At 38.1% G+C, this 26,297-nt stretch overlaps 1 protein-coding gene across 16 annotated transcripts in view; it reads left to right on the plus strand.

The window, feature by feature from the left end:
* The window catches only part of ANKS1B (ankyrin repeat and sterile alpha motif domain containing 1B), a 1,305,582-nt gene that overhangs the window by 871,026 nt on the left and 408,259 nt on the right, over positions 1-26,297 (plus strand). For 10 of the 16 annotated variants that reach the window (XR_004439654.1, XM_033220935.1, XM_033220933.1 and 7 more), the window contains exon 15: positions 9,259-9,365. Coding sequence is in view for 15 of the 16 variants with exons in the window: in XM_033220935.1 (XP_033076826.1) it covers positions 9,259-9,365 (107 nt within the window). In the remaining variant the exon portion in view is untranslated. Of the gene's footprint in view, positions 1-8,796; positions 9,366-26,297 lie in introns of those variants that run through there. The other 6 variants (XM_033220951.1, XM_033220952.1, XM_033220950.1 and 3 more) reach the window with 1 other exon arrangement.

A 26,297-nucleotide genomic window follows, 5' to 3' on the forward strand; every position in this document is an offset into this window, starting at 1 on the left:
TAGTAGTTGCCAGGGGTCAAAAAATGGGAAAGGGAGGGAGAAGGCTATGGTCAGAAAAAAGTTCCAGGAGGGAGTCTTACAATGGTGCTATCGGTGTCTCGACTGTGATGACAGCCACATGATCTACTCGTGATAGAATTGTACAGAACTAAACACACACACACACACACACACACAGAGTGCGTGTAAAACACAGGACATACAAACAGGGTCAATGGATTTTTTTCAATGCCAATGACCTGGCTGTGATATTGTGATACGGTGCTAAAGTCATACAGGATGTCACAACTGGAGAAAACTGAATAAAATCTATGCAGAATCACTCTCTCTATTATTTCTTATAAATTCATGCAAATTGACAATTATTTCAAAATAAAAATCTTTAAAAAAAGAAAATAAAAGGATGGATATCAGGCAAAGATATCCTAGAGATAGCAGGCAAAGAACTGAATAAACAGTGGTTCATCCACATTATGGACTATTATGTAGTTATTTTTTAAAAGTTTTAAATAACTAAAAATATTTTAACTTTTTAGAAATAACCATAAATAATCAATTAAAACTCATTTACTTAGTAGAATTTTTTTTTTTTTTTTTTGACAGACTCGCTCTGTCACCCAGGCTAGGGTGCAGTAGTGTGATCTCAGCTCACTGCAACTCCACCTCCCGAGTGCAAATGATTCTCCTCCCTCAGCCTCCAGAGCAGCTGGGACTACAGGTGCTTGCCACCATGCCTGGCTAATTTTTGTATTTTTAGTAGAGACAAGGTTTCACCATATTGGCTAGGCTGGTCTTGAATCCTGACCTTGTGATCCGCCTGCCTCGGCCTCCCAAAGTGCTGAGATTAGGCGTGAGCCACCACGCCCGGCCAGTAGAATTTTTATAAGATGTTAAATGAGCAAACTAAGGTTCAGAAAAGTGAGTGATATTATTTCATTTTGATGAAACTGTAGCAAAAATACTCTCCCATATACATATATATCCGAACATATCTGCCTTTGTGTGTGTGTTATTTGAAAATGGGTAAATATATGTGAATATATATACCAGTTTGTTAACATGAATAACCTTGCAGGGAGGATGGATGATGCAGATTGCAGGACAGGAATGGAGGAAGGAGTAACCAAGAAAACTAGAGAAGAAAAAAAACCCAGAGCACTAAAACTAGCAATATGTATGAAACAATCCCAATGTATATTTATATACAATTATGTATGTGCATTTTGTTCTTGTAAATTTAAAGAAATTTGAAGATTTGTTTTTATTGTTATTTTATATCATCATTCAATAATTTTAAATCTACTGATACACTATATAAAATATATATATATAAATAACTGATTTAAAAGGTACAATTCAGTTGTTTTTAGTATATTCACAGAGTTGTGCAACTGTCATCACAATTTTAAAACATTTTCATCACTCTAAAAAGAAACCCTAAATCCGTTAATAGTCACTTTCCATAGTTCCCTTCTCCAGCCCTAGGAAACCCCTAATCTACATTCTGTCTCTATAGATTTGTCTGTTCTTGACCTTTTATTTAAACAGAATTATACAATATATAGTTTTTTATAACTAGCTTTTTTTTTTTTCACTTGGCATGATGTTTTCAAGGTTTGTGAAATTTGCAGCATATATCAGCACTTCATTTATTTTTATTGTCAAGTAATATTGAATTGTATGGATGCATCACATTGTATTTATCTTCTCAAGGGTGTAGCCTTGGCCATCTGCACAGTTTTGGGATGGCAGTGGTTATACCAGGGCTCTCTTTGTCTCTTTTCCTAATCTTTCTGTTGTCTGTCTCATTTGATATCACATCCAGATATTAGACTCCAGTAATTGCCTGCTGATTGTTCTATTGTTTTTGACAATCCATCAGCTATAAATTGCTCCAGAGTCTGCTCCAATTAAATTTGGGAAGGAGGAATTTTTGAAGCTAGTATTTGAAGTTTCTTTTGACCTCAACAGGGCTCTTCTTAACTGTCTTTCTCTGTTTCTCTAAAATTAGCTAACCTACCATTTAGCTTATTTCTCTACTGTAGCTGTTAGTCACTTTTTGATTGTTTGTCACCAAAATATCTCCATTGGTTTTGGGGGGGGGGGTTGTTTTGTCTTGTTTTGTTTTGTTTTTTTACAGATAGGGTCTTGCTGTGTTACCCAGGATGGAGTGCAGTGGTGCAAATCATAGCTCACTGCAGCCTTGGGGTCCACCCATCTCAACCTCCTGAGTAGCTGGGATGATAGGCACATGCCATCATCTCTGGCTACTTGTTAATTGTTAGTGGAGATGGAGGGCTTGCTATGTTGCCCAAACTGGTCTCAAATTCAAGCGATCCTCTCACCTCAGCCTACCAAATTGCTGGGATTACAGGAATGAGCCACTGTGTAATCTCCATTGATTTTGATGACACGTTTAGGTTTAAACTTCCTCACACTCTGTGTCAAATAAACTCAGTTTCATAAACAAATGGAAAAACATTCTGTGCTCATGGATTGAAAGAATCGATATGGTTAAAATGACCATACTTCCCAAAGCAATCTACAGATTCAATGCTATTCCTATCAAACTACCAACATCAGTTTTCACAGAACTAGAAAAAACTTTTCCGAAATTCATGTTGAATCAAAAAGAGCCTGAATAGCCAAAGCAATCCTAAACAAAAAGAACAAAGCCAGAGGCATCACATTGCCTGACTTTAAACTATACTATAAGGCTACAATAAACAAAATAGCATGGTACTGGTACAAACAGAGACACATAGACCAATGGAAGAGAATAGAGAACCCAGCTGTAAAGCCACATACCTACAGCTACCTGATATTTGACAAATCAACAAAAATAAGCAATGAGGAAAGGACTCCCTATACAACAAATTGTGCTGGGATAGCTGGCTAGCGATATGCAGAAGAATGAAACTGGACACCTACCTTTCACCATATATAAGAACTACCTCAAGATGGATTCAAGATTTAAATATAAGACCTCAAACTATAAGAATCCTAGAAGAGGCTGGGCATGGTGGCTCATGCCTGTAATCCCAGCACTTTGGGAGGCCAAGGTGGGCAAATCACGAAGTCAGGAGATCGAGACCATCCTGGCTAACATGGTGAAACCCCGTCTCTACTAAAAATACAAAAAAAAAAAAAAAAAAACATAGCCTAGCATGGTGGTGAGTGCCTATAGTCCCATCTACTCAGGAGGCTGAGACAGAAGAATGGCATGAACCCAGGAGACAGAGATTGTAGTGAGCCGAGATAGCACCACTGCACTCCAGCCTGGGTGACAGAGCAAGACTCCATCTCAAAAAAAAAAGAAAGAATCTTAGAAGAAAACCTAGAAAACACCATTCTGGACATTGGCCTTGGGGAAGAATTTATGACTAAATCCTCAAAAGCAATTGCAACAAAAACAAAAATTGATAAGTGGGACCTAACTAAATTAAAGAGCTTCTGCACAGCAAAAGAAACTATCAACAGAATTAAAAGACAACCTACAGAATGTACAGAATGGGAGAAAATATTTACAAACTATACTTCCAACAAATATCTAATATCCAGAATCTATAAGGAACTTAATTGAACAAATAAAAATAAATAACCACATTAAAAATGGGCAAAAGACATGAACAGACGCTTCTCAAAAGAAGACATACAAGTGGCCAAAAAACATACGAAACAATGCTCAACATCACTGATTATCAGAGAAGTGCAAATCAAAGACACAATGAGATACCATTTCTCACCAGTCAGAATGGCTATTACTAAGAGACATAATAGCTGCTAGCTTGGCTGCAGAGAAAAGGGATGCTTATGCACTGTTGGTGGGAATGTCAATTAGTTCAGCCTCTGTGGAAAGCAGTTTGGAGATTTCTCAAAGAACTTAAAACAAACCACCATTTGACCCAGCAGTCCCATTACTGGGTCTATATCCAAAAGAAAATAAATCATTCTGCCAAAAAGATATCTGTGCTAATATGTTCATCGCAGTACTATTCACAATAACAAAGACATGGCATCAACCAGGGTACTCATCAATGATGGACTGGATAAAGAAAACATGGTACATATATTCCATTGAATACTATGCATCCATTAAAAAAGAAAAAAAATTATATCGTTTTCAGCAGCATAGATGCAGCTGGAGACCATTATTCTAAGGAAATAAATGCAGGAACAGAAAACCAAATGCTGTATGTTCTCACTTATAAGTGGGAGCTAAATATTGGGTATTCATGGACATGAAGAAGACATCAGTAGAAACTGGGCACTACTGGAGTAGGGAAGGATGGAGGGGGACAAGGTAAGAAAAACTATTGGGTACTATGCTGAGCATCTGGGTGACAGGATCATACATGCCCCAAACCTTAACATCACATAACATACCCAGGTGGCAAACCTGAACATGTACTCCTAAATCCAAAATAAAAATTAAAAACAAACAAATAAGTCAACCTCTTGGGGGAAAGCTTTAGAGCTTTCTATTCTTATAAACTGACTCTCCCTTTAAGCAAAATCTTTGAGCCTATCTTCCACGCAAGGGGCAGGAATGATAGCCTCTGGTCTTCTTAGTTTACCTTTCTGGGCATGGAACCTCTATCCTATATGTAAGCAGTCGAGGGCAGTCAAGATCCCAATATTTTTGGCCTGACCCAGCTGGGATGAACTTTCCACTCTATGAATGGGGTCTGGGTGGAAGAAGGGAGCCCCTGACCTCTCAGCCACACTCACCAGGAATTGAACCTCTACAACTTAGATTTAGAGGAAATTGGAAATGTCGGCCTGCCTCTTTTGATGAGATCCCATGCCTCTTGGTTGGGATTTGAGGAGAACGGAAGCCCTTTCTCTTGAATACTTTCAACCAAAGTGGAGCATCTATGGAGATGAGTTGCAGGGGAAGGAGGGGCCAGAGGAAGCCATGGCTCAAGTGCTACAGAATCTCAGAATCTCTGTTCTTACCAAGTTTTAGTGTCTGTTTTTGGAATAAACATTTTTACATAATATGCTCTTAGGACACTTCACAAAGATTTTGATGGTTGGTTTTTGTTGGCATTGTTTTCGGTTTTTGTGTAGGGTTTTTTTATTGTTTGTTTATAATTTTCAACAGTTAAGTTTTTTGACTGGGGCTTGGACCTGTGGAGCTCCTCACACTGCCATTACGGGAGTAAAACCCCTAGAATTATTATTTTTTAAAAGACTGTGACAAAGAAAATTCCTGTTTTCACCACATACTCTGAGCTTCACTTTCCCTATGGTAAATGGGGATAATAATTCACACCACACTGCCTAGGACATGGTAGCCTGGAATAATGGTCAGTTTCTTCTTTCCCTCCTCTTGTCTCGCTTTTGGAATTGAAGACATTCTAGTTGAATAACGGTTCCTGCCTAATTAGTGTGTTGTTATGCTTTAAGAATTTTAAGACTCCATAAAAGTATTTTAGGTAAAGCGAGCAATATATTTAAACACTATTACATAGTGATCTTCAGACCTGAACCAAGATTCTTTTAGAGGTTTGACTCATGAGAAAAATACTTTAACAAAACCACAAACAAACAACATGACTCAGGGTCTTTTTTTCCCTTCTTCCCTCTTTTTTATACCTCCCTCTACCCCATCCTCTCCCAGCTCATCCTCCATGTATTATTTTGTCAACATATAAAAATTATTGAATAAAAATTGAAGGATTGAATAGCTAAAAGAATAAAATTCAGGCAGTCTATATAAACTTTGTAAAGCAGTTCATAACCAGTATTTTCTCTGAGTTGTGTTCTTATATAGCAGTCTGAGCCTTGAAATAACCCCCACCACAAATATACTCTCTTTTGTAATATATAATTTTATTTATTTTTATTGATCTAAGGGGTACAAGTACAGATTTGTTACATGGATATATCCATAGTGGTGAGGTCTGGGCTTTTAGCGTACCCACCACCAAAATAGTGTACACTGTACCCATTATGTAATCTCACATCTCTCACCCTTCTCCCACTCTCCCCCTTTCTCTGTCTGTGGTGTCTATTAGTCCACTCTCTATGTCTGCACACACACACGTTCTTTCTCTCCTCTCCCTCTTTACCTCTCTCTATATTAAGAAGTGAGAATCTCAAGAAAGCCATTTCCAATATCATTTATTCATTTAGTTACTCATGCATTTATTTAATAAAGTTTATTTAATAAGTAGGATGTGTATGGTGCTCTGCCAGGTACTTGGCCCCTGGTTTGCATTTTAAGAGATGAAACAGGTTTGAAGAGGCCAATCAGCATGTGCCTTGCCAAGCCAAAATGTTATTGTCATGTTTGCTCAATTTCTATGTACTATACTCAACTGTTTATAATTTAAAATGACCAGGAGGAGCACTGTGGCTGTGATCCTAGGAGAAGCTATAATTGAGACTTTCCTTTTTTTCCCCCTTGTAACAGCTTTAGAGCTGGCCAGGGACAAATGGCATCTTGTTTTTAGCTTCTCCTACAGGTAATGTTGAGCAGCTAGAATCTATTAAGATTGATTCATAGACTACTACAAACTCTTTGATCTTCTTAAAAAATCCAGGACCAATCAGCAACAAAACATAATCAAGTACGATGCAGTCCACCCAGGGCTGCTTATTCAAAAAGAGGATGAGGATGATGAGCTAAAAGACAGACCTGAAAAAATCTATTTAAAAAACAAGTTATCTTCTTTTAAATAAATAATGTAGAGACTTGGGATAAAGTTAAAACTTTTTTTAAATTTGAAAATAGAAGAATTTTTTGTACTTTGGATGGTGAAATTACATTATTTTGTTTAGCAGGTATGTACTGAATCTTTACTATGTGCAATATTAGCAAAGCATATTGCCTGCTTTCAAGAAGTAAGTCAGACACAAACAACTAAAATTGAAGGCAGAAAATACCTGTTACGATAGAGGGCCTAAAAATGCCATTTAAGACAGAGAAGAAAGAGATTTATTCCTGGTAGAAGACTAGAAGAGATTTCATAATGGAAATAGCATCTGATTCAAAGCCAACAAATGGACAGAAATGTGGGGACATAATAAAACCAACCAAAGCACATTATGGGGTGCCTTTAGAGACTGGCAAGTAATCCTGATTGTCTAGAGCAGTGAAAAAGGGGAAATAAAGTTAGATGAACTGCAGTCAATCATGAAGACCCCAAAATGTCATCAGAGGAGCTTGGAGTTGATTTTGAAGACAACAGAAAACCACAGAAGGGTTTTGAAACAGGGAGTAGTAATCAAAACTGTGTCTTGAAGGGATTATTCTGATACCATGCATAAAATTAATTTTTTTCAATATTAGAGGTAGAAAGACCAATATAGAAGTCATTGTTCCGCTAGGCTAGGTGTGCCTGAACTATGAGGACAAAATCAATGTAGGCGGCAGTTCTATAAACGTAAAACAGGAAATAGAATCAAGGGAATGGATCACACTGGGAAGAGGGGTGATAGAACTTGGGGACTGATTTCAGTAGTGAAAGAGAAGTAGACGGTGTTTTAAGGTTTAATGTCTGTGTGCCAGGAAAGTTGACAATGCCTTTAAAAAGAGAAAAGAAACAGAAAAAGATGAGGTTTGAGGAAAAAAGAAAAGTGATGTTTTATTTATTCAATAAATTTGTATTAGGCACTTACTATGTGCCAGGCGGCTGCTCTTGGGGGATGAGAGAGTTGTCTTTAAATTTTAAAGCTCTTTATGTGGAAGAGGCACCGTTCCCAATCTGTGCTTCTCCAAAGGCAGAGCTGGAGCAGTGAGTAGAAGCAAGGTAGGAAGTGAAATATCTTTCTAATAAATTGAGGCTTCGTGAGAAGTAGTAAGAGCTCTGTTATAGGCAGTATTCAAGTAGAAGCTGGAAGATATTCTTCTAGGAACATTTTAGCCAGGGATGCCTCCTTTAGGAAAAGGGTTAGACTAACCTTTCTGCAACTTCTCTCCCAATCTTAAGAGTCTATTTCTTCTGATGATCTAGTCCTGTGGGTTCTATTCTTAATCCCTGGTTTCTCCCAATTGTTAAATAAATTACCAAGTCTATCTGCCATTCAGTGAAACTCACACATTTACATCTGTTATTCTTGAATTATTTTGGGTTAGGGCTCATCTTCTTTATTAAAAAAAAATTATACCCTGTTAATGTTACCTTTATAGCTAATTTAGAATGGTAACCCTGGTAGATTGGGTTATAAATATCAAAGGGGAAAAAGGATTTCTTGTGCCTAATAATACTTTTGTTTGGAAGAAACCATGCAAACAAGAAATAAATTATCTTGACTTCAAGATTGCGATGCAGTTTCTGTGTTTTGCAGTATTTCAAAAAAGAAAAAAATATATCTCTCGGAGAGGCTTATTTTGCTATAGCATGGTAAAGAAACAGAATAATTATTCTCCAAACACTGCAAAGCTTCAGATCAGAAACATTTATCTGTGCTGCATTTAAAAAAGAAGAAGAAAAGACAGGAAAGAAAGGAAAAGGAAAAAGGGAACCTGTCGTGAGCTCTGTTACAAGCTATAGTTCAAGCTTCGCGTTTCCTGGTGTCTTTTGAAACGTAAAATTCCACAACAAATAGCTCTGTAACGTATAACCAGTATGAAGATTCAATTCAGATTTAAGCACTTTGGTTTGCTTTTGAATCTTGCTATTTTCTGCATTTGTTTTGACTGCTCTCATCATTCAAGATTGACGCTTGGATGGGTGTGTAGGAGGAAGCAGCAGCAGCAGGCTTACAGCTTGCAGACAAAAAAAATCTGCCTTATCTGATGGCTATTATTGAAAATGCGAGGTGTAGCCTGGGCTGGGTAATGAAGGGGAGCGAGCGAGGGGGAGCAAGGAGCATGGAGCTGCATACTGATGAGTGTAGGAGTACTTGATAAAAAAGAATTCTGGCTGCCGGCCGTGCATTGCTCATTGTGGAGTACTCCAACAATCACATAGAACGCAGACCAGCCCAAGCTGACAGCTTGATATGCCTTCTTCTGCTGCCTGGTTTTGGGGGCTGTATGACGTACTGGTCGGTAGTAAAGATTAATATGTAAGAAATGTGGAGCTAGGATCAAGTCATACTCCACAGCCTGCCTGACAAACTATGTTTTACTTCTGACTTTGCTCTCTCGCTGAGAACATTAATCTGTCAAGCTGGCGGGCTCCTTTGATAGCAACTTTCCCAGGGGCATGATGTGGCAATGCCACCTCTCAGCCCAGGACTACCGCTATTACCCCGTGGACGGCTACTCCCTGCTTAAACGCTTCCCTCTTCATCCTCTTACAGGACCCAGATGCCCTGTCCAAACAGTGGGACAATGGTTGGAAAGCATTGGGCTACCTCAGTACGAGAACCACCTGATGGCTAATGGATTTGACAATGTGCAGTTTATGGTAAGACGCTCTCTGTGTCCACGGAGCTGCCTTTTGTCTGTCTTTGCTTCTTATGTGTCTTACATGGCTCAGAGGCAGCCTGATTTGCACCAAAATCGGTCAGATTTATATATGTAACTGCATTGGAAAATTGGATGCCCTTAGGACTGAACTTACTGTGTACATATAGACTCTTGCTAAAAAATGAGATCTATATGTACCCATATACATATATGTTATATGAATGAACTGGTAAGAGTACTATTTATAGGCAGTGAAAGAAGATTAATACTGATATTCTCCCTGTCATTCTTTGTATGATTTTTTATAAATTTGTAATCTTAGAATACTTGGATTATATCACTCTTCAGCTAATTCTTGATTATTATATTATTTCACTTGAGCATCAGCATTTAGTGGTTAATGAGACAATTTGCTGTGTTTATGGTGTGAAGATCATTTCTTTTCCTGATAATTGTTCAATAAGCAGTTTAAATCATTAGCAAATTGCTTCAGATGGTCATTTATGGAGAGCGTTTACTTCCACATGCTGATTGAAGAACGATGAAGTATTGTTTATTACTTTAGGCGGAAAATAAACACTTTGGTTATTTAGCTGTCAATATTTAGAAAGAGAGGTTGGTGGACTAAGTATAGTCATGTACTTCAGAATTCTGCTCTACATGCAGTCTAAACCTGGCATGTGCTAAGTTTCCACCGTTTTGCATATAGGTGAGGAAGGAGGATGGGGAACCGTGCAAACCAACAATTCAGCTTTCTAATCATTCCCATACCTCCCCCGGTGCTCATCAGTTCCCCTTGTTAAGCTACGTCACAGCTCTATTACCTTTCCTTTATTTTAAGTACCCATCACACATATCACTGATCCCTAAATTTAGAGAGACCTACATAACACGGGCATGTAGCACACAAATGACTTGTGGAACTAAGTAATAGTCCTGCCTAAATAAAATAATAGGGCTGACACCTGCAGCTTACTAGTACCAGAAATGATAACACAATAGTGAGAGCTGGTTAGATTTTTTAATTTCTATCTTAGATTACTTTTCTCTGAGGTTGACTTGAGTATTATAGATTTGAAGATTATTAACATTATTTGACTTCTGCTCCTTCTCCAAAAGTATGTATGCCCAAGAGTTTTTAAAAATAAAAGACATAAATATAGTAAGATATATGAGCTCTAAGTAATTATATGCACAGAATGCTTTATGAGTGATTTGTTGGTTTTTTTATACTGAGATATGCAGCTACTGTTATTTTTCTTGTGTTTATCAAGTACTATCACTGGTTATATAGACAAGATATTTGGGTATTGAAATGGAAAAAAGTGAAAGTTCTTCAATTGCTATGAAAGTCTTAGAACACTGAGCAGATTTAGGACAGACTTAGGACACTAAACAGATGGCATTAAGAATTAGAGGAACAATCAAACAGAATTGAAGTCTTTTTATTATTATTTATGTTTACTGTACATTTCAATATCTTAATTATTTCTCCCTATGTCTACTTGAAATAAGGGTTTCTCATTCCCACCCTTCAAATCCTTGTCCAAATTTATTCTGGTCCCATGAGAAGTTAGGTCTTTGGATTTCCTGGATCATTTGGCCACGCTGAAAGACTTTAAATCAGCTTATTTTTCCTCCGAATGTTAAACACTTATGAGCAAATATAATACCTTTTTGAAAGCCTCGAACTTAAAGGTTAATCAAACAGGTTTCAAATAAGCATTCAAAGAGAGATTGTAAAAATTATTCATGAATGAATCATGTATAAGCCTTCAAAATTTATATGGAAGGCAAAATCCTGGGTATATGTGATGTAACCAAGGGCTAATCGTAGATTATATTCTTTACTTGTTTAATTCAAAGTATTTGGTATAATTTTCTAGAAAATAAGAAAATATTATTAATTTAGATGGACCAACCAAATACTTTCTTCATGAGACAGAATTATCTTTTTAAAAAACTTTGAATTGCCATTTAGAGGAGTTCATTAATTATGAAAATGAAGCAAATCATGAAGTGGTATAATCAATTAGTACTTTACATGCTGTTATACACCATTTATTTGCTACTAGTATCATAAGCGATTAATTTCTACCTTTATAAAAATTATTTATTGATCTACATAATCTAATTTATGTAATTGCAAACTTAGTTAAATACATGAATATGATTGGCTTGCTGTAAGAAACATATTTCTTTAATGTGGTGAAAAATCTGTTAGACTTACTTAGTTTCCACTCAGTATCATATTCTAGCTTTTGTTTCTCTTGAAGCACATTCTGACCTGCATTTATTCCTCCGGTTGCCTAAGCAACAAGCACCACACTCCTATTAACTATGAAGTAGTGCAGGTCTTATTAGCGTTTTTGAACAAGACAGTAGAAATCAAAAGGATATAATTAATGTTGGTTGAAACATCATAGTGCATCCATGCATAGATGTACTTTACTTAGGAAATATTTTCAGAAGTTAATTTTTTATTCAATCAAGAATCCATTAATGAATGCGAATTTAAAATGTCCATATAAGTAACTTAAAGTATTTATTGAAAACTTTAAAAATTATTTGCTAAATTTGTTCTAAATATATACTCTCACACATTAATGCAATACATAGATGATTTATCTCCATGGCTATGATTATCTTTAATAAGGACTATTTTCACCAATGTCCAGATATGGTTAGAAAAGAAAGACCCCAGTTGTTTTTTGTTTTTTGGTATTTGTTTTTTTTTTTTTTTTAGAGAGAGTCTCACTTTGTTACTCAGACTGGAGTGCAGTGGTGTGATCTCAGCTCCCTGCAGCCTCCATCTTTCCAGTTCAAGCGATTCTCCTGCCTCAGCCTCCCATGTAGCTGGGATTACAGGTGTACACCACCACACCTAGCTAATTTTTATAATTTTAGTAGAGACAGGGTTTCACCACATCGACCAGGCTGGTCTAGAACTCCTGATCTCAAATGATCTGCCTGCCTAGGCCTCCTAAAGTGCTGGGATTACAGGCGTGAGCCACCACACCTGGCCCCCCAGTTGTTTTTAAATGTTTATCGATTATTGCTCCTCCTTCAGGCTGATATTTATTCTTGATTTTACTGATGTGTGATTTTTTTCCCTGTATCTTAAAGACAAAATTTCAAACTTTTCCTTTATGTATTTCATTTTGGTTTTCATTTTGGTTTGTAGAATAGTTATGCACACAGTTTAGATCTTTCTGTGTCCTTAAAAATGTAAAATAAATAGAAATTTGTACAATCAATGAATAGTTCCAAAAGTACATCGGGTCACCTAAGACTTTAGGAGAGTCACATCTATGTTAAAACCAAAAGCCACTTCACAACATAATTTTTTGTCTGAAAATCTGCCCAGATCCCACCTACCTGTTCATCCCCTCAGAAGTCAAATATCACCACCTCCCTCATGCTTGGCAAAGCCTACCTGATACTCACTAACCTCTGGGAATGCTGCCATGCCCTCTGACATTTCACTCACTTCCCCTGAGTTTGCAACATGGAGAATGTGTCTAAGTTTCAACATTTTTTTTCACCAAGGAGTTTAGGTATGAAGTGATTACTATACAAAACGTGCATGCTTATTTATTTCCTTGTTATATTTGTCTCTACCATCATATTTATTTTTCAAAGTCTGAAGACTGCTTCCTAAATTTTAAGTCCCAAAAAATCTATTCTTATCTTAATAACTTTGCTCATCTGTATTCTCTACCCACTCCTCCTGGACAGACATTTCCTTTCCTTCCCTGCTGTCTTTTATCCTCAAAGGTATAACTCAATTCCTGCCTGGTTTAGGTAGCTTTCTTTAATGATTGCAGTACAGAACAGCCTCTTTTCTTCTGAACTCACGCAGTGGTTACATTTGACATGAAAAAAAATACATTTGGCATGCCATTATTCTCTCTCTAGAATTAGGAGTTAAGTTTTCACTTGTATGTATCTTGTCTCCCCAATTAGACTGGAAGCTTCTCAAGTCCAAGTTCTGTGTATTCAGTTTCCTTGCTTTCTTCACAAGTCCCAGCATAATGCCGTGTGCATAGAAATCAGCCTGTAAAAACCGAAAGCACAACAGATTGTTGTAGGTGGACCTCCAGTCTCATTTTTAAACTGGAAGCCTTATTTTGCCAATGGGAACATGGACCATTAGTACCCTTCACTCATTCATGCAAAAAACACTCCTTAGACATCATTTATGTGCCAGAGACAGTGTTAAGTACTAGGGATGTGACAGTGAATAAGACATGATCCTTACCCTCAAGGAGAGCACAGTATTTCCCTTAGACCTATATTATTTGCATGCACATCACACATACACACATTTCTTCATGCACACATGGGTGCACACACACTAAACCAAAGGGATCTTGCCCCTCATTCTTCACATAATCACCATCACTCAACATATGTATTTACTAGCAGTTGGTTTGTCAGCAAAAATTACAGTAGGTAATAGAAGAGGTAAAATCTAACATAGCTTGAAATAAAGGAAGATGAATATACTGATGATATCAAAACACTGGCAGTGTTATGGTAGACTCATAGCCTGAAGACTGTATTAAGAAGTTTATATTACTTGGAGGAGGGCTGATCCATAACCCCACCATGATAACTAGCTGACAGTTATATTTGTAAACTCTAATCAAAACGGGGAAGAATGAAATTATTACCAACTCATTTTTTAAAGCACCTCCTGTGTTTCCAACAATTGCCAACTAGATTGACTTGGAATGCTTTGACCCTTATTAAAATGTTCAAAATGCAGCCTTTACAGAATAAGAAATAACAATAATACTGATGGCCCGACATGAATTGGCATTTTTGTACACTTGGGTGGATAGCATTCATAAAGGACTTGCTGAAGGTTAAAGTGAGTGGTGCCTATGAGACAATGAAGTGGAATCACAGAGCTCTTGGAGTCATCCATTTGAACAAAACATTTGTGCACGATAGAGCTCATACACATTTAATTAAAACATTTTTTCCCATTGCTGTGGTGCATTTTACACGTTAATGGACTTACATCTCTTTTCCGCTTTTACATAACTTTTCTATAATGAAAACATCATTTGCAGTTGGCCTGAAAAAGTGACCTTTTAAGTATTTTAGTAGCATATTGTGATCCAAATAAGAAGTTAAACTTGTGAAGTAGAAAAATTAATTGTCCTTAAAGGGTGAGACTAGTAACCACCCCACCCCCGCCCCCCCGTAATAATTTTGTGTTCCAATATTGGTTAGGAAAATGTTGTGAACTTACTGAGATTTAAAGATACAAGAGAAAAATACTTGCCAAATTTCCTATACCTTCTTATTTCTCAAAGAGTCTAGGCTCAGAGTTGAGTGGGTGGCCTTATGTTGAAAGTACAGCTATAGTTTTCTAAAGTAATTTAGGCCAATAGTTACAAACCCACTTTTGAAAGAAAAAAAAAAAAAAACATAACCTTTTCAACTGCCGGAATTTAAAAATCTGTTGGTATCTAAAAGTCAAAGCCAAGAGGGAGTTATTCTTTATCTGGACAACAGCTTAATTACAAATATAATAGGCACAGCCTTATAGTGGTGTGAGATAGAACCAAAGTAAGACTTCTCATTTCCACTATCTTGTTTCTCTATGATTCAGTTTACTCATCTGTAAAATCAATCTAATGAGGGGTCTAGAAGAAATGTTCTTTTCAATTGTTATTTAATATTTTGAGCTCTTTAAAGAGACAAGTACAATATTGGTGCTGGCAGAGCTACTAATTGTTCTTGTGTATCCCATTAGCCTTGCACAAATACTGATTGCTTGTGCAGCAGAAAGTCAGAAATGAGGGCATGTGCAGGGATGGCCATCTTGGAAGAATGGATTTCCAAAAAAAAAAAAAAAATTAGCCATGATTCAAATCTTGTGTTAAAAATGAGCCTTTTCCTCCTTCTGGAAGTTACTCTGACTAAATTTTTAAGCACTAAAATATGCTGCCCCATTTTCTAATAATGCAGTATATAACTCCCATTACTAACTAATGCTCACATGAATAGGCCTTTAATTTAGTCATGCAGCATATTTGCATAATTTGATCTCCAGTATTACTTCAAATGACCAGATATTTGAGATGAGAAATTTTCCTCATGAATCAGAAAAGTTACCAAAGCTGCTGAATTACAGCCTAATTTTAAGAAATCCAGCCACAGTCATATTTCTATTCTTCTTTAAAAAGATATATCTCTCAAACAAGTGTTCAGTGGCAGTGACCTCCATTTTCTCACTTCCAACCACTTCTTAACCCTATAATCCAGCTTGTTTCTCAACTTTTCTGCTGAAATTGGTCTCTTTTAAGTCAGCTCTGATCTGCTTCTTACCAGTTCCCTGCCCCCTACTTGTTTTTCCACTTTTCTTCTCTTAGCTCTCTTTACAATATCTGATTTTCACTATCCACTCCTTCTTATTTACTCTCTGTTTGTGTTTCATGACATTAGACTCCCCTTTGCAATCACCCTTGTTGTTCTACTTCTCCTCATGCCTCCAAACAAGAGTGGTGCTCTACGTCTTTCCATTCCTCAGGGAGATCCCTGGTTCTCATACATCCATATCTGTTCCCCATGTTTCACCTCTTTCTACCTGGTTGCCAGCGCTGTCCAGCTACTCAATAGACATTTCCAGATGCAAAGAGCATTTAGCACAGACCTGGCATAGAATAAATGTCCAGTAAATGTTAACTATCCTATAGCCAGAGTGAACTTTCTAGAGCACACATTTGCTTTAGCACTACTCTACTTAAAATCCTTCACAGGTTCTCAGTTACCTATGGGAGAGATTATAGGGCATTGCTAAAATCCTTAATATGACTTTCATATTTAGGATCCTTAATGACCTGGCCCAAACTTATTTCCAGCCTTATCTTTCACCGGTTCCTCTTTTTGCAATAGAGAACTGCATATTTTTCTTTCATTGCCTGGCTTTGCACATGCTACTGTCTCTGCCAAGAATGATCTTCCTTTCCCTCTTAACTCCGTTTTATCCTTTAGCTCTAAGCGTACTTGTCACTTTTTTTAGCTCTCAGTTCTTTTCTCAACCTCCAAGTATGGGTTAGGAACTCTCCTTCTATCGTACCCTTTTGAAAAACTTATCTTACAGGGGTACATTACCTCTTTACTTGTCCATCTATCCCCACCACTTCTGCCATATATAAACACTAGAACAGGGGCCAGCAAACTTTTTCTGTAAAGGGCCAGATGGTAAATATTTTAGGCTTTGCAAGCCACATGGTCTCTATTGCAACTACACAACTCAGCTATTGTAGCATGAAAGCAGCCATAGCCAAGTACATAGATGAATGGGCGTGGGCATGTTCCAATAAAACTTTATTTACAAAAACAGGCAGATCTGGTCAATGGGTCATAACTTGCTGACCCTACTCTCAATTTTGAGTTCCTTATGAGTTAGATATATGCTTTTATCCCCTGTATCTCCAGGCACAGCCCATAGTTTACACACATAGACACAGGAAATGTTTAATGAGAGGAAGAAGAAAACAGATACCAAGAGAGGACAGAAGGAAAAGAAAGAAGGCAGGAGAAAGAGAGCGAGGAGATCAGGCAGGTGGCTAGATGAAGGGTTTCTGAAGGCCTGTTTAGTTTAAAGAGAACCCAGCCAATAGCTGAGGCTGGTCAGAGCACAATCCAGCCTTCAAGAGTCTAACGAGAGCTAGGGAGGGTGTTTTTGCTTTCACCAAGCCAACTGGGGTATATTTTCAGCAAGGGAATTGCACAGGCACAGGAACTAGAAAAACACAGCTGCAAAGGAAGCCTGTTGTTCCCTATGTTTGGAATTCCTTTTTCTTCCTTCTTCACCTAATTGTGTATCATTGTTCATGAATCAGCTTAAGCATCACTTCCTCCAGGAAGTATTCCCCAACACTATCCTGCCGTCTGGCTGGCGTAACTGTCCCTTCTCTGTGCACCCACGGTGCTCTGTTCTTAGCTCTATGCTAGTCCTTATTATATCGCATCGCAGTTCTTTTATCTGTTCAGATGTCTGCTTCCCCATCCCCCCAACAGAAAGTAAATTCCTTAAAGGCAGAGATTGGGTCTTGTTTATCTTTCTATTCCTAAAGCCTACCACAGAGCTTGGCATATAGTAGCTTCTTAATAAATATTGATCAAATGGAATTTTTAAGTTCTATGTAGTTCCATATAAATTATCCCATATAATTATCACTAATACCATCAGTATTAGTATACTTACAATTAGAAATAAAGAGGATGAAACTCAACAAGGTTAAAAAAAATTGCTAACAGAGCCTAGATTTCAAAACCAAACCTCTGTAACCTAAAAGTCCCTGCTGAATTCAGTAAAAGGACAGAATTTCACCGTTTCTCCCTTCACTTATTCAGCAATTGTTTCTTGAGCCACTGTTATACTGCAGGCACTAAACAAGATACTAGCCCTGCCCTCAAAGCACTCCCAGTTTGTCATACTTCTGGTCCTTTGAGGGACGTTATCTTACTTCTTATCTTCTCACTTGCTTGCTGTGCTTCTCAAGAGGATGTCTATTTTAACCAGACAAGAGTGCTCACTGCCAAATAAATATATGCCTTCACTTTTGTTTACAATTTCCCTCCTACCTAACATAGCCTATGTCCTCCCAATTGCCAATCACAGAAGACCTACCTCAAGGTCCTAGACCCTCCCCTTGCTCCAGGGAGCCTTCCGCTACTGACCTGGAACTTGCTCACCTCTCCAGCCTTATCTTTCACTGCTCTTAAGCTCTGGCCATGTTGGATTACTTACAGTTCTACAACAGTGCCACACCTACTCAGACATCCACGTCTTTGCATATACTGCCTCATATAAACAGTGTTTTCTGCCCAGAACACTTGCTTCTTGCACTCATTCTTGCACTCTTACTTCAAAAGTCTGGCTTAGGAGTCCCTGCTGAGGAGCCTTAAACAAACCTTTGGTAATGCTCAATTGTCCTTCACTGTCCTCCCATGACACCCTGTGCATACTTCTCTTGGAGCAGGCTTATTACATGGAATTGAAGCATCTGCTTCTTTTCCAAACTCCTTCCCCTGAAACAAAGAACAGTGCCCTGTTCAATGTTGTTTCCCAGTTACTAGCACATAGTAGATCTTCATGTCAGTTTGCTATGGCTGCCATAACAAAGAACCACAAACTAGGTGGCTGAAACAAGAGAAATTTGTTGTCTCACAGTTCTGGAGGCCAGAAGTCTGAGATCAAAGTGCCATCAGGGTTGGTTCCTCTGAGGGCTATAAGGGAAGGAGCCATTCTGGACCTATCTCCTTGGTCACCTTTTCCTTGTGTTTCAAATTCTCTTCCTCTGTGCATGTCGAATATGCACCAGTCATATTTGATTAGGGCCTACCCTAATTACTTCATTTTAACTTGATTACGTCTGTAAAGACCCTATCTCCAAATAAGGCCACATCCTACTATACCTACTAGGATGTGTATCTACATCCACATATCTACTAGGGGTTAGAACTCCAACAGATAAATTTGGGGTGACACAATTCAACTCATGACAGTTCTCAATAAATGTGTGTATATGTGTAACCTTTCTTTATTATCCCTCACATTGCCAAGCACAGTCCATAATGATCATTCAATAAATAGCTATTTAATTGAATTAAACTCAATCTACATGAGGTTTACATGAGATTCCAGATGCCTGAAGGTATCTTTCATCAATGATGAATGCAATCTTTCTGATAACTTAGAGTTTTTCATAGATGGGTAATCATATACAAATAACACTGCTATTTAATATAAGAACTGGCAATACCAGAACCAGGAACTTGTTACCTTTCTAGCCCTACACTCTTTCCATCTCATTTTGCAGCCTCTTCTGGTACCTAAATAAATCACACTTACAAGAAATATTTATTTGGTTTCCATCCTTACCCTTGATAACTACTTGATAGAAGAACTCCAAGGAAATCGATGATTAGGCAAGCAATGCTTTATAGAAAGAAAAAATATATAGCCAATTTAATAATGTAACTATTGTTTATCAAGAACTTGTTATATGATTATCACATACATTATCTTTACCCCCTCACAAATGTTACACAGTTTGTAGTATTATTCCAGTTTTACAAGGGCAAAACTTAGTTATAGAAAGACTAAGTATATGGTCCAAAGCACTCAAGATTTAAACCCAGGTCAATCTGAGTCCATAGGGAAAAGTTTTCAATAAAAGATACTGGGGCAACATATCTGAGTGAGCTGAGAAAGATCTGAGCCCTGGACAAACAAAAATAGCATAAGCATTCCTTCATCTTAGGTGGATAATGATTTAGAGGAATAGCAACAAGAGAGGTGAGAGAGAAGAAAAAAAATGGCCTCATGCGGTCTAGACTAAGGAAACCTTCTCACCATACACAGGGTTATAAAAATACAGATGAATTTCCAGGTCACGTTTGTTCTCAGATCAGGAGACCTTCTGAGTGGCAGTCATTTCATTCATGCAGGAGACACTACATCAAACAGTAGCAGTGTTCATGGAAGATATGATCTGTCTTTCAGTTTAATTTTTTCTATGGTGTAATGAGCTGTCATAATAAAAGGCTATAGATTTTTATCCACAAGAGACCTCAAGCTACAAAGACACAGAAACAACACCTTACAGGTCATTGCATACATCTCCCTGACTTCATTTCAGACAACCTAGGCTAGTCTGTGTGAATCAGGCACATCATAGGCATTGAGAACTATCCATTCATTTGAGAGTGTATAATCTAAAATAGTATTGAAGAACAAGAACCCTTGCAACTCTACTTACAAATTACAGAGGTGAGAAAAATAAAATGAATAATTAATATAGGCCTCTGAATATCAGGTCACTGATTTCTGCCCCTTGAGTCCACAGAATTAGATTTCACATGGTTATACTTTTACCTTCTTTTAGAAGGAGCAAAGATAATTAGAATTCATATTGAAAGAATTATGGAACATCTTGAGTTTATAAGCTGATGTCTGGTCTGATGCCTGGCAAAGAGAATTAGGCTTGTCCTTCCAAAGTTTTGAGGGAGATCTTGAAATTTGAGGCCTAGAAACAAATACGTCACAAGTTTATTTGACAGAAGTTATATTATGCATTCTTTTTTCAGAAAGGTGTAATCCTGTAGATATAGAGCTGAACATTTGGCATTCATCAGGCCTGTATAACAATATGGCCCATCCAGTTATCTGTTAGCCTAGGACAAGTAAACAGGAATATTCAGGCTGGCAAACATTTACTCCAGAAATCCCTCACTCTTTCAAAAGGAAGCAAGCAAAAGATCATCCACAACAAATCAATCATTTAAGAACTGCTGAATAAATAGCAGTGAGGTTCTTGTTGCAGTGAGTGCGGTAAAGGGTGTGTTATATAGTTAAAAATGCAATCCACTGACTTCCTGGTAATGAATTAAAATATAGTGGAAAAAAGAACACTAAATCAAATTCTTATTGTATTTTATAGTTTTTTTAAACTCTTACACATGTATTATCTCAATTATCCTGGAGGCAGAAGAAATAGATTCTATTTTTAGTTGTTGCATAATGCTGTGATATTAGGGAGGCCCTCTTCTGTACCCTCTCTGAGCAAACTCAGATATAACCTGATGTTTTTTTCAAAACCTTCCTCAATTCTTATTCTACTCTAGACACTATCCACTTACTCTTCTTCTCTTCATGACCAAACCTCCCAAAAGAATGCCTACACTTGCTGGCTTGCTCTTCAGAAAAATGCAGTCAGGCCTTAATACCATCAGCCTCTGTCATCATCCTTAAATTATTTATAAATGGCAACCAATAAACTCTTAATTGCCAAAGACAATATACTCTTACTAGTTCCTATTTACCTGATCTTTCTCTGGCCTTTGATTCTGACCACTCTCTTTTTTTTAGGACAACTTTTTTTGTCCTTGACTTCTAACCTTGTCTCTGTTATCTCCTCCTACCTTCTCAGTCTTCTTTGTAGCCCTCCCTGCTTCTGCCTGTACCCTCAGGCATAGTCCTGGAGTCTCTTCTCTTCTCACTCTGCACTTTCATCTTAGGTTACTTCACCAAAACTCAACAAAACCAAAGTTTTCTACCTCCTATATATTCTACTGACCCCTCAAATTCAAAGTGTTTAGAAGTGGAATAATCTTTCCCCTAAAAGCTTGCTCCATGGGAAAGTTATCAGTTGGGTAGAATGCTGATGAGAGATCAAATGAGATTCAACCCAAATGCCTATCAATGATAGACTGGAAAAAGAAAATGTGTACATATACACCGTAGAATACTACACAGCCATAAAAAGGTACAATAACATGTCCTCCACAGGGACATGGATTGAGCTGGAAGCTATTATCCTCAGCAAACTAACGCAGGAACAGAAAACCAAACACTGCCCATTCTCACTTATAAATGAGAGCTGAATGATGAGAACACATGGTCACAGGATGGGGAACAACACACACTGGGGCCTATCAGGGGTGGGGGTTGGGGGAGGGAGAGCATCCAGAAGAATAGCTAAGGGATGCTGGGCTTAATACGTAGGTGATTGGTTGATCTGTACAGCAAACCACCAAGACATATATTTACCTATGTAATAAACTGCACATCCTATACATATACCGTGGAAATTAAAATAAAAGTTGAAGGTGAAAAAAAAAAAAAAGAAATGAGACTAGAGAAGTAACCACTGGATTTGGCAACACAGAGGTCCCTGGAGAACTTAACAAGAGCACATTCTGTGAAATAAGAGCCATGGAAGCCATATTGCATTGGATAGAAGATGTAGTAGATAACTGTCAAAAGAAGGTTTTCTGATAATGGGAGTACACAAATACACTAATAGCTAAAGGGTGACTTGGGGGGCAAAGGGAGGAATTTTTTAAAACAGGAGGGACTGGAGTCATGTTTGGCTACTGAAAGGAATGATCAGGTAGAAAAAGAGGTATTGATATTGGAAAAGAAAGAAGGATCAAAAGAATAAAGATGAGAGAGGTTGGGATCCAGAGCCAAGTGGAGAGTTGGTTGTTAATGGGGACATTCCTGTGACAACAGTAAGGAAGACAGAGAGAGTGGGTACCATCATGACTGGTATATGAGGTGTTGAGAATGTGGAGATATGTTTCTTCTGATGGTTTCTATTTTCTAGTGAATAATGCTGTAAGGATGTGGAAGAATGAGGATAGAGAAGATATTAAAAAGTTGTTTCAGAGAGTGGGAAGGAGAATTTCCTAGGAGAATGGAGTAGGATTACAGGGCCATGTTTAGGGCTCATTTGAGATTTGTAATCATTAGATTCAGCATGGAAAAGACAATCATGCTCCAGAGGAATTAGAAAGACAATTGTACTTTAAGGCACAGAATTGCTTCCATGGTCCAGCTTCTTTATCTACTTGGTGTGAGATCGTGGGCCAGTCCCTCAGCCTTCATGAACATCTGTTTTCCATGTGCAAATTGAAACAGTATACCTAGTTTGCAAGGTTTCATTAAGAATTAGATTAAGGCCAGCTCTGTGCTTTCGGTGGGCAATGAATCATGATGGTGACAAGAGTGCCTGTTCCACTTAGCTGGCAAACAATGTTAGAATTACTGATTAGCCAGTGAAACAGAGAAATCAGCACAGGGCTTCATTGCTCTTACCCTCATAATAGATTGGATACAAGGAAAAAGTTTACATGAATTATTCCAGGAATACTGAAATATCCATAAACCACCTAGCTCAGCGACCTTAAATCAAATAACTTTAAAGGATGTTGGAAAGTCAGTCACCTTAATTCACTCTTACTCACCACAGACTGATTAGTTGACTACATGGACACTCAAAGAACTGCACCATTCAGGTGAACTGGCCATAAAGAAGTGCAGGTTGTTGGCAGAGTACTGTGGGACTTCCATGCACTAGATTGCACTTAGCACTTTCCCTAGGAAACATTCTCAAAGATGCCCACTTATTACAAAATGTTCCCTTAACTATCAATGATAACATTGTGATGATTTTTATGAGACTATTTGAATCCTCAAGAGTCTAGTAGCTTTGTCCTTGAGGGTAACTAACCTAAACTTGCATTCAGACTGTGAAGTATATTAACAAATATGCCACAGCATTTTAAAATGTAAATCTATGTGTTTCAAATCTGCATCTTTTATCCTTTAACATGTGTTGACAGTCTAAAGTAGAAAGCAGATAAGTCTTTAAGGAGTTCTCAGGAAAATCCTTTTGAATGGATTCCCAGGAGAGTTATCCATTCATTCCTAAGGGAACACCTATTGAGCACCTATATACTCATGTAACTGTGCTAAATGTGGTAGAAACTACAAAGAGGCATAGTACAGCATCTGCTTAAAGATCCAACAGTCTACTCAGGGAGCTCAGACTAGCATACTTGACAGCAAATAGCAAATCACATTCAAATGTTAATAAAAGCCAACAATGTGTTTTCACAACATAAAATGTAACTATTGGAGAAATTAGTGTTAGAAATCTATAACTGGCTGGGCACAGTGGCTCACACCTGTCATCCCAGCACTTTAGAAGGCTGAATCGGGAGCATTGCCTGAGACCAGGAGTTGAAGACCAGTCTGAGCAACACAGTGAGACTCCTATCTCAAAAGAAAGAAGGAAAGAAAGAGAGAAAGAAAGAGAGAAAGAGAGAGAGAAAGAAAGAGAGAAAAAGAGAGAGAGGGAAAGAGAGAGAGAGAGAAAGAAAGAGAGAAAGGGAGAAAGAAAGGGAGAAAGAGAGAGAGAAAGAAGGAAAGAAAGAAAGAGAGAAAGAGAAAGAGAGAGAAGGGGAGAAAAGGAAGAAAGGAAGGCAGGAAGGAAGGAAGGAAAAGAAGGGAAAGAAAGGAAAGAAAGGAAGGAAGATTAGCTGGGCATGGTGGCCTATAGTCCCAACTGCTTGAGAGGCTGAGGAGTAAGGATTGATTGAGCTCAAGAGTTCAAGACTTCAGTGAACTGTGATCACACCAGTGCATTCTAGCCTGGGAAACTGAGTGAGACCCTGTTTCAGAAAAAATAGAGACACGGTGAGGGAGGGAGGGAGGGAAGGAGGGAGGGAGAGAGAGAGAAAGAGAGAGAAAGAAAAAGAAAAAAGAGAAAGAAAAGAAAAAGAGAGAAAGGGAGAGAGAAAGAAAGAAAAAGCAAGCGATTATGGTGGAGATGGAAGAGATGTCTATGAGTTGGAGCAATGGGGAAATCTCTGGAGGAACTGGGCTTGAGTGGATTTATGTAAGCAGTGAAGAACGAGGTGAAGGACATAACACTGAATGGAACAATGAACAAAGATGGTGAGATGTCAAAATGCATGTAGTGTTTGAAGAGCAAAAGAGCTACAGATCTAGTAACAACCCTAGGGGTCATGTATTGCCTCTCTGAGGGGAAGTGTTACCTAACTCCTGAAACTGTGCTTCAGACACTATGCGTGCACCATATGGGAAGACAGCTTAATGACCCATCACTGTGCCCAGATAGGCTCACCCAGATGACAGCACACACGTGCACATCACACATACAGACAGCAAAGGCGGGTGAGCAAGGAAACAGCTGTCTGAGACTAATTAACCATCTATTCCAGATAATGCTGAAGCAAATGAAGTTATTTGTGTTACATTAGGTATCTCTCCAAACAAGCCCATCTTCCTGAGGGCTAGTACACTTTCTGAAAACCAGCAGCAAATCTGTTTTCAGTAGTTTCATATCATCTGGAGTATCCTCCCATCCTCCTATTCACCTGTTAGAGCTTCTACTTCTTAAAAGATATTCTGTGTTCTCAGTTGCAATAGCTAAAGCAATCATCCTCACTTTCACCTTGGAATAATGACCACTGCCAAGAACACCCATCAACCTTCTCATCAATAAAACTCAGTTTATCTGAAATGTTCCAAGAATTCAAACAAAGAAACATTTGCTTAGTTTCCACTTTCATGTGCCAGATGTTACGCTAGGGCTTCTAAATACAAACATTGATCATAATAATGATGCTAATAATAATAATAATAATAAACACATTTGCTTACATTTCAGTCACCACTGTTCTAAGTGTTTTACATATATTAACAATTTTAATTATTTTCAAATGATATAAACTCTGTCCCTCCTCTCACAAAGCTCACAGCACTGTATCTGATTGGAACTAAAATGGAGTGACTCAGGCAAGGCTCCATAGAAGAGGTCAGGTTTACACTAGCTCTTGATAGATGAGAAAAATTTGCAGGCTGAAAGGACGAGTGATAGGAACAGCTTTCAGGCAAGCAGAACAGCATATAATTAGCATGGAAGCCCAGAAAAATCATGGCACACAGGGGGTATTCAGTAGTTGAGCCCAGTTAGTGGACAGGAGAAGAAATGAAACAGGAAATTCATAACACCATCAAAAAAATGAAAAGAGGAAATACATAAAACCAAGGAGGTTTTTACCAAACAGGGGCCAGGCGATGCAAAAGTCCATTTTTATTCTGCTCCAACTCAAATCTCCACAGCCCTGTCTGTGTAACTGAGAATGGATAGGTTTGTTTATTTCTGTCTTTTGATGTGTGTGAGCTTTCCTTCACTTCCACACCCTCAGCACTGTTTAGTTTGAAGTACTTTGAAGAAAGGACATTGCAGTTCTCCTCTCTCTTAACCGTGCAGTACCTCCCAGTGAGCAGTCAATGTCAGTTGACTGACTGGGTAATCATTGGCCCCAGGTTGTGGATGATTATCTGTGCTGCCTGACAAGGCCTAGCGTCCAGGGATGGTAATTACATTGGCATCACTGGTGACTTCTGGTGTCGGAGATCCTGTTAGAAAGCGTTTTATTGATACTAATTCAGAAGACAGTTGTGTAGCACAGAGAAAACAGTGCACTTTAGAAGCTGTAATCAGAGCTTCCCATTTCAATAGCAGTCTTTGGAACTGAAGCCTAGATGCTAAAAATTAAGGCTTCTCTGCTTCCTATTACCCCA

Source organism: Trachypithecus francoisi, unplaced genomic scaffold, assembly GCF_009764315.1.
Source record: "Trachypithecus francoisi isolate TF-2019V2 unplaced genomic scaffold, Tfra_2.0 Lachesis_group11, whole genome shotgun sequence".
In the NCBI taxonomy this organism is placed as follows: domain Eukaryota; kingdom Metazoa; phylum Chordata; class Mammalia; order Primates; family Cercopithecidae; genus Trachypithecus; species Trachypithecus francoisi.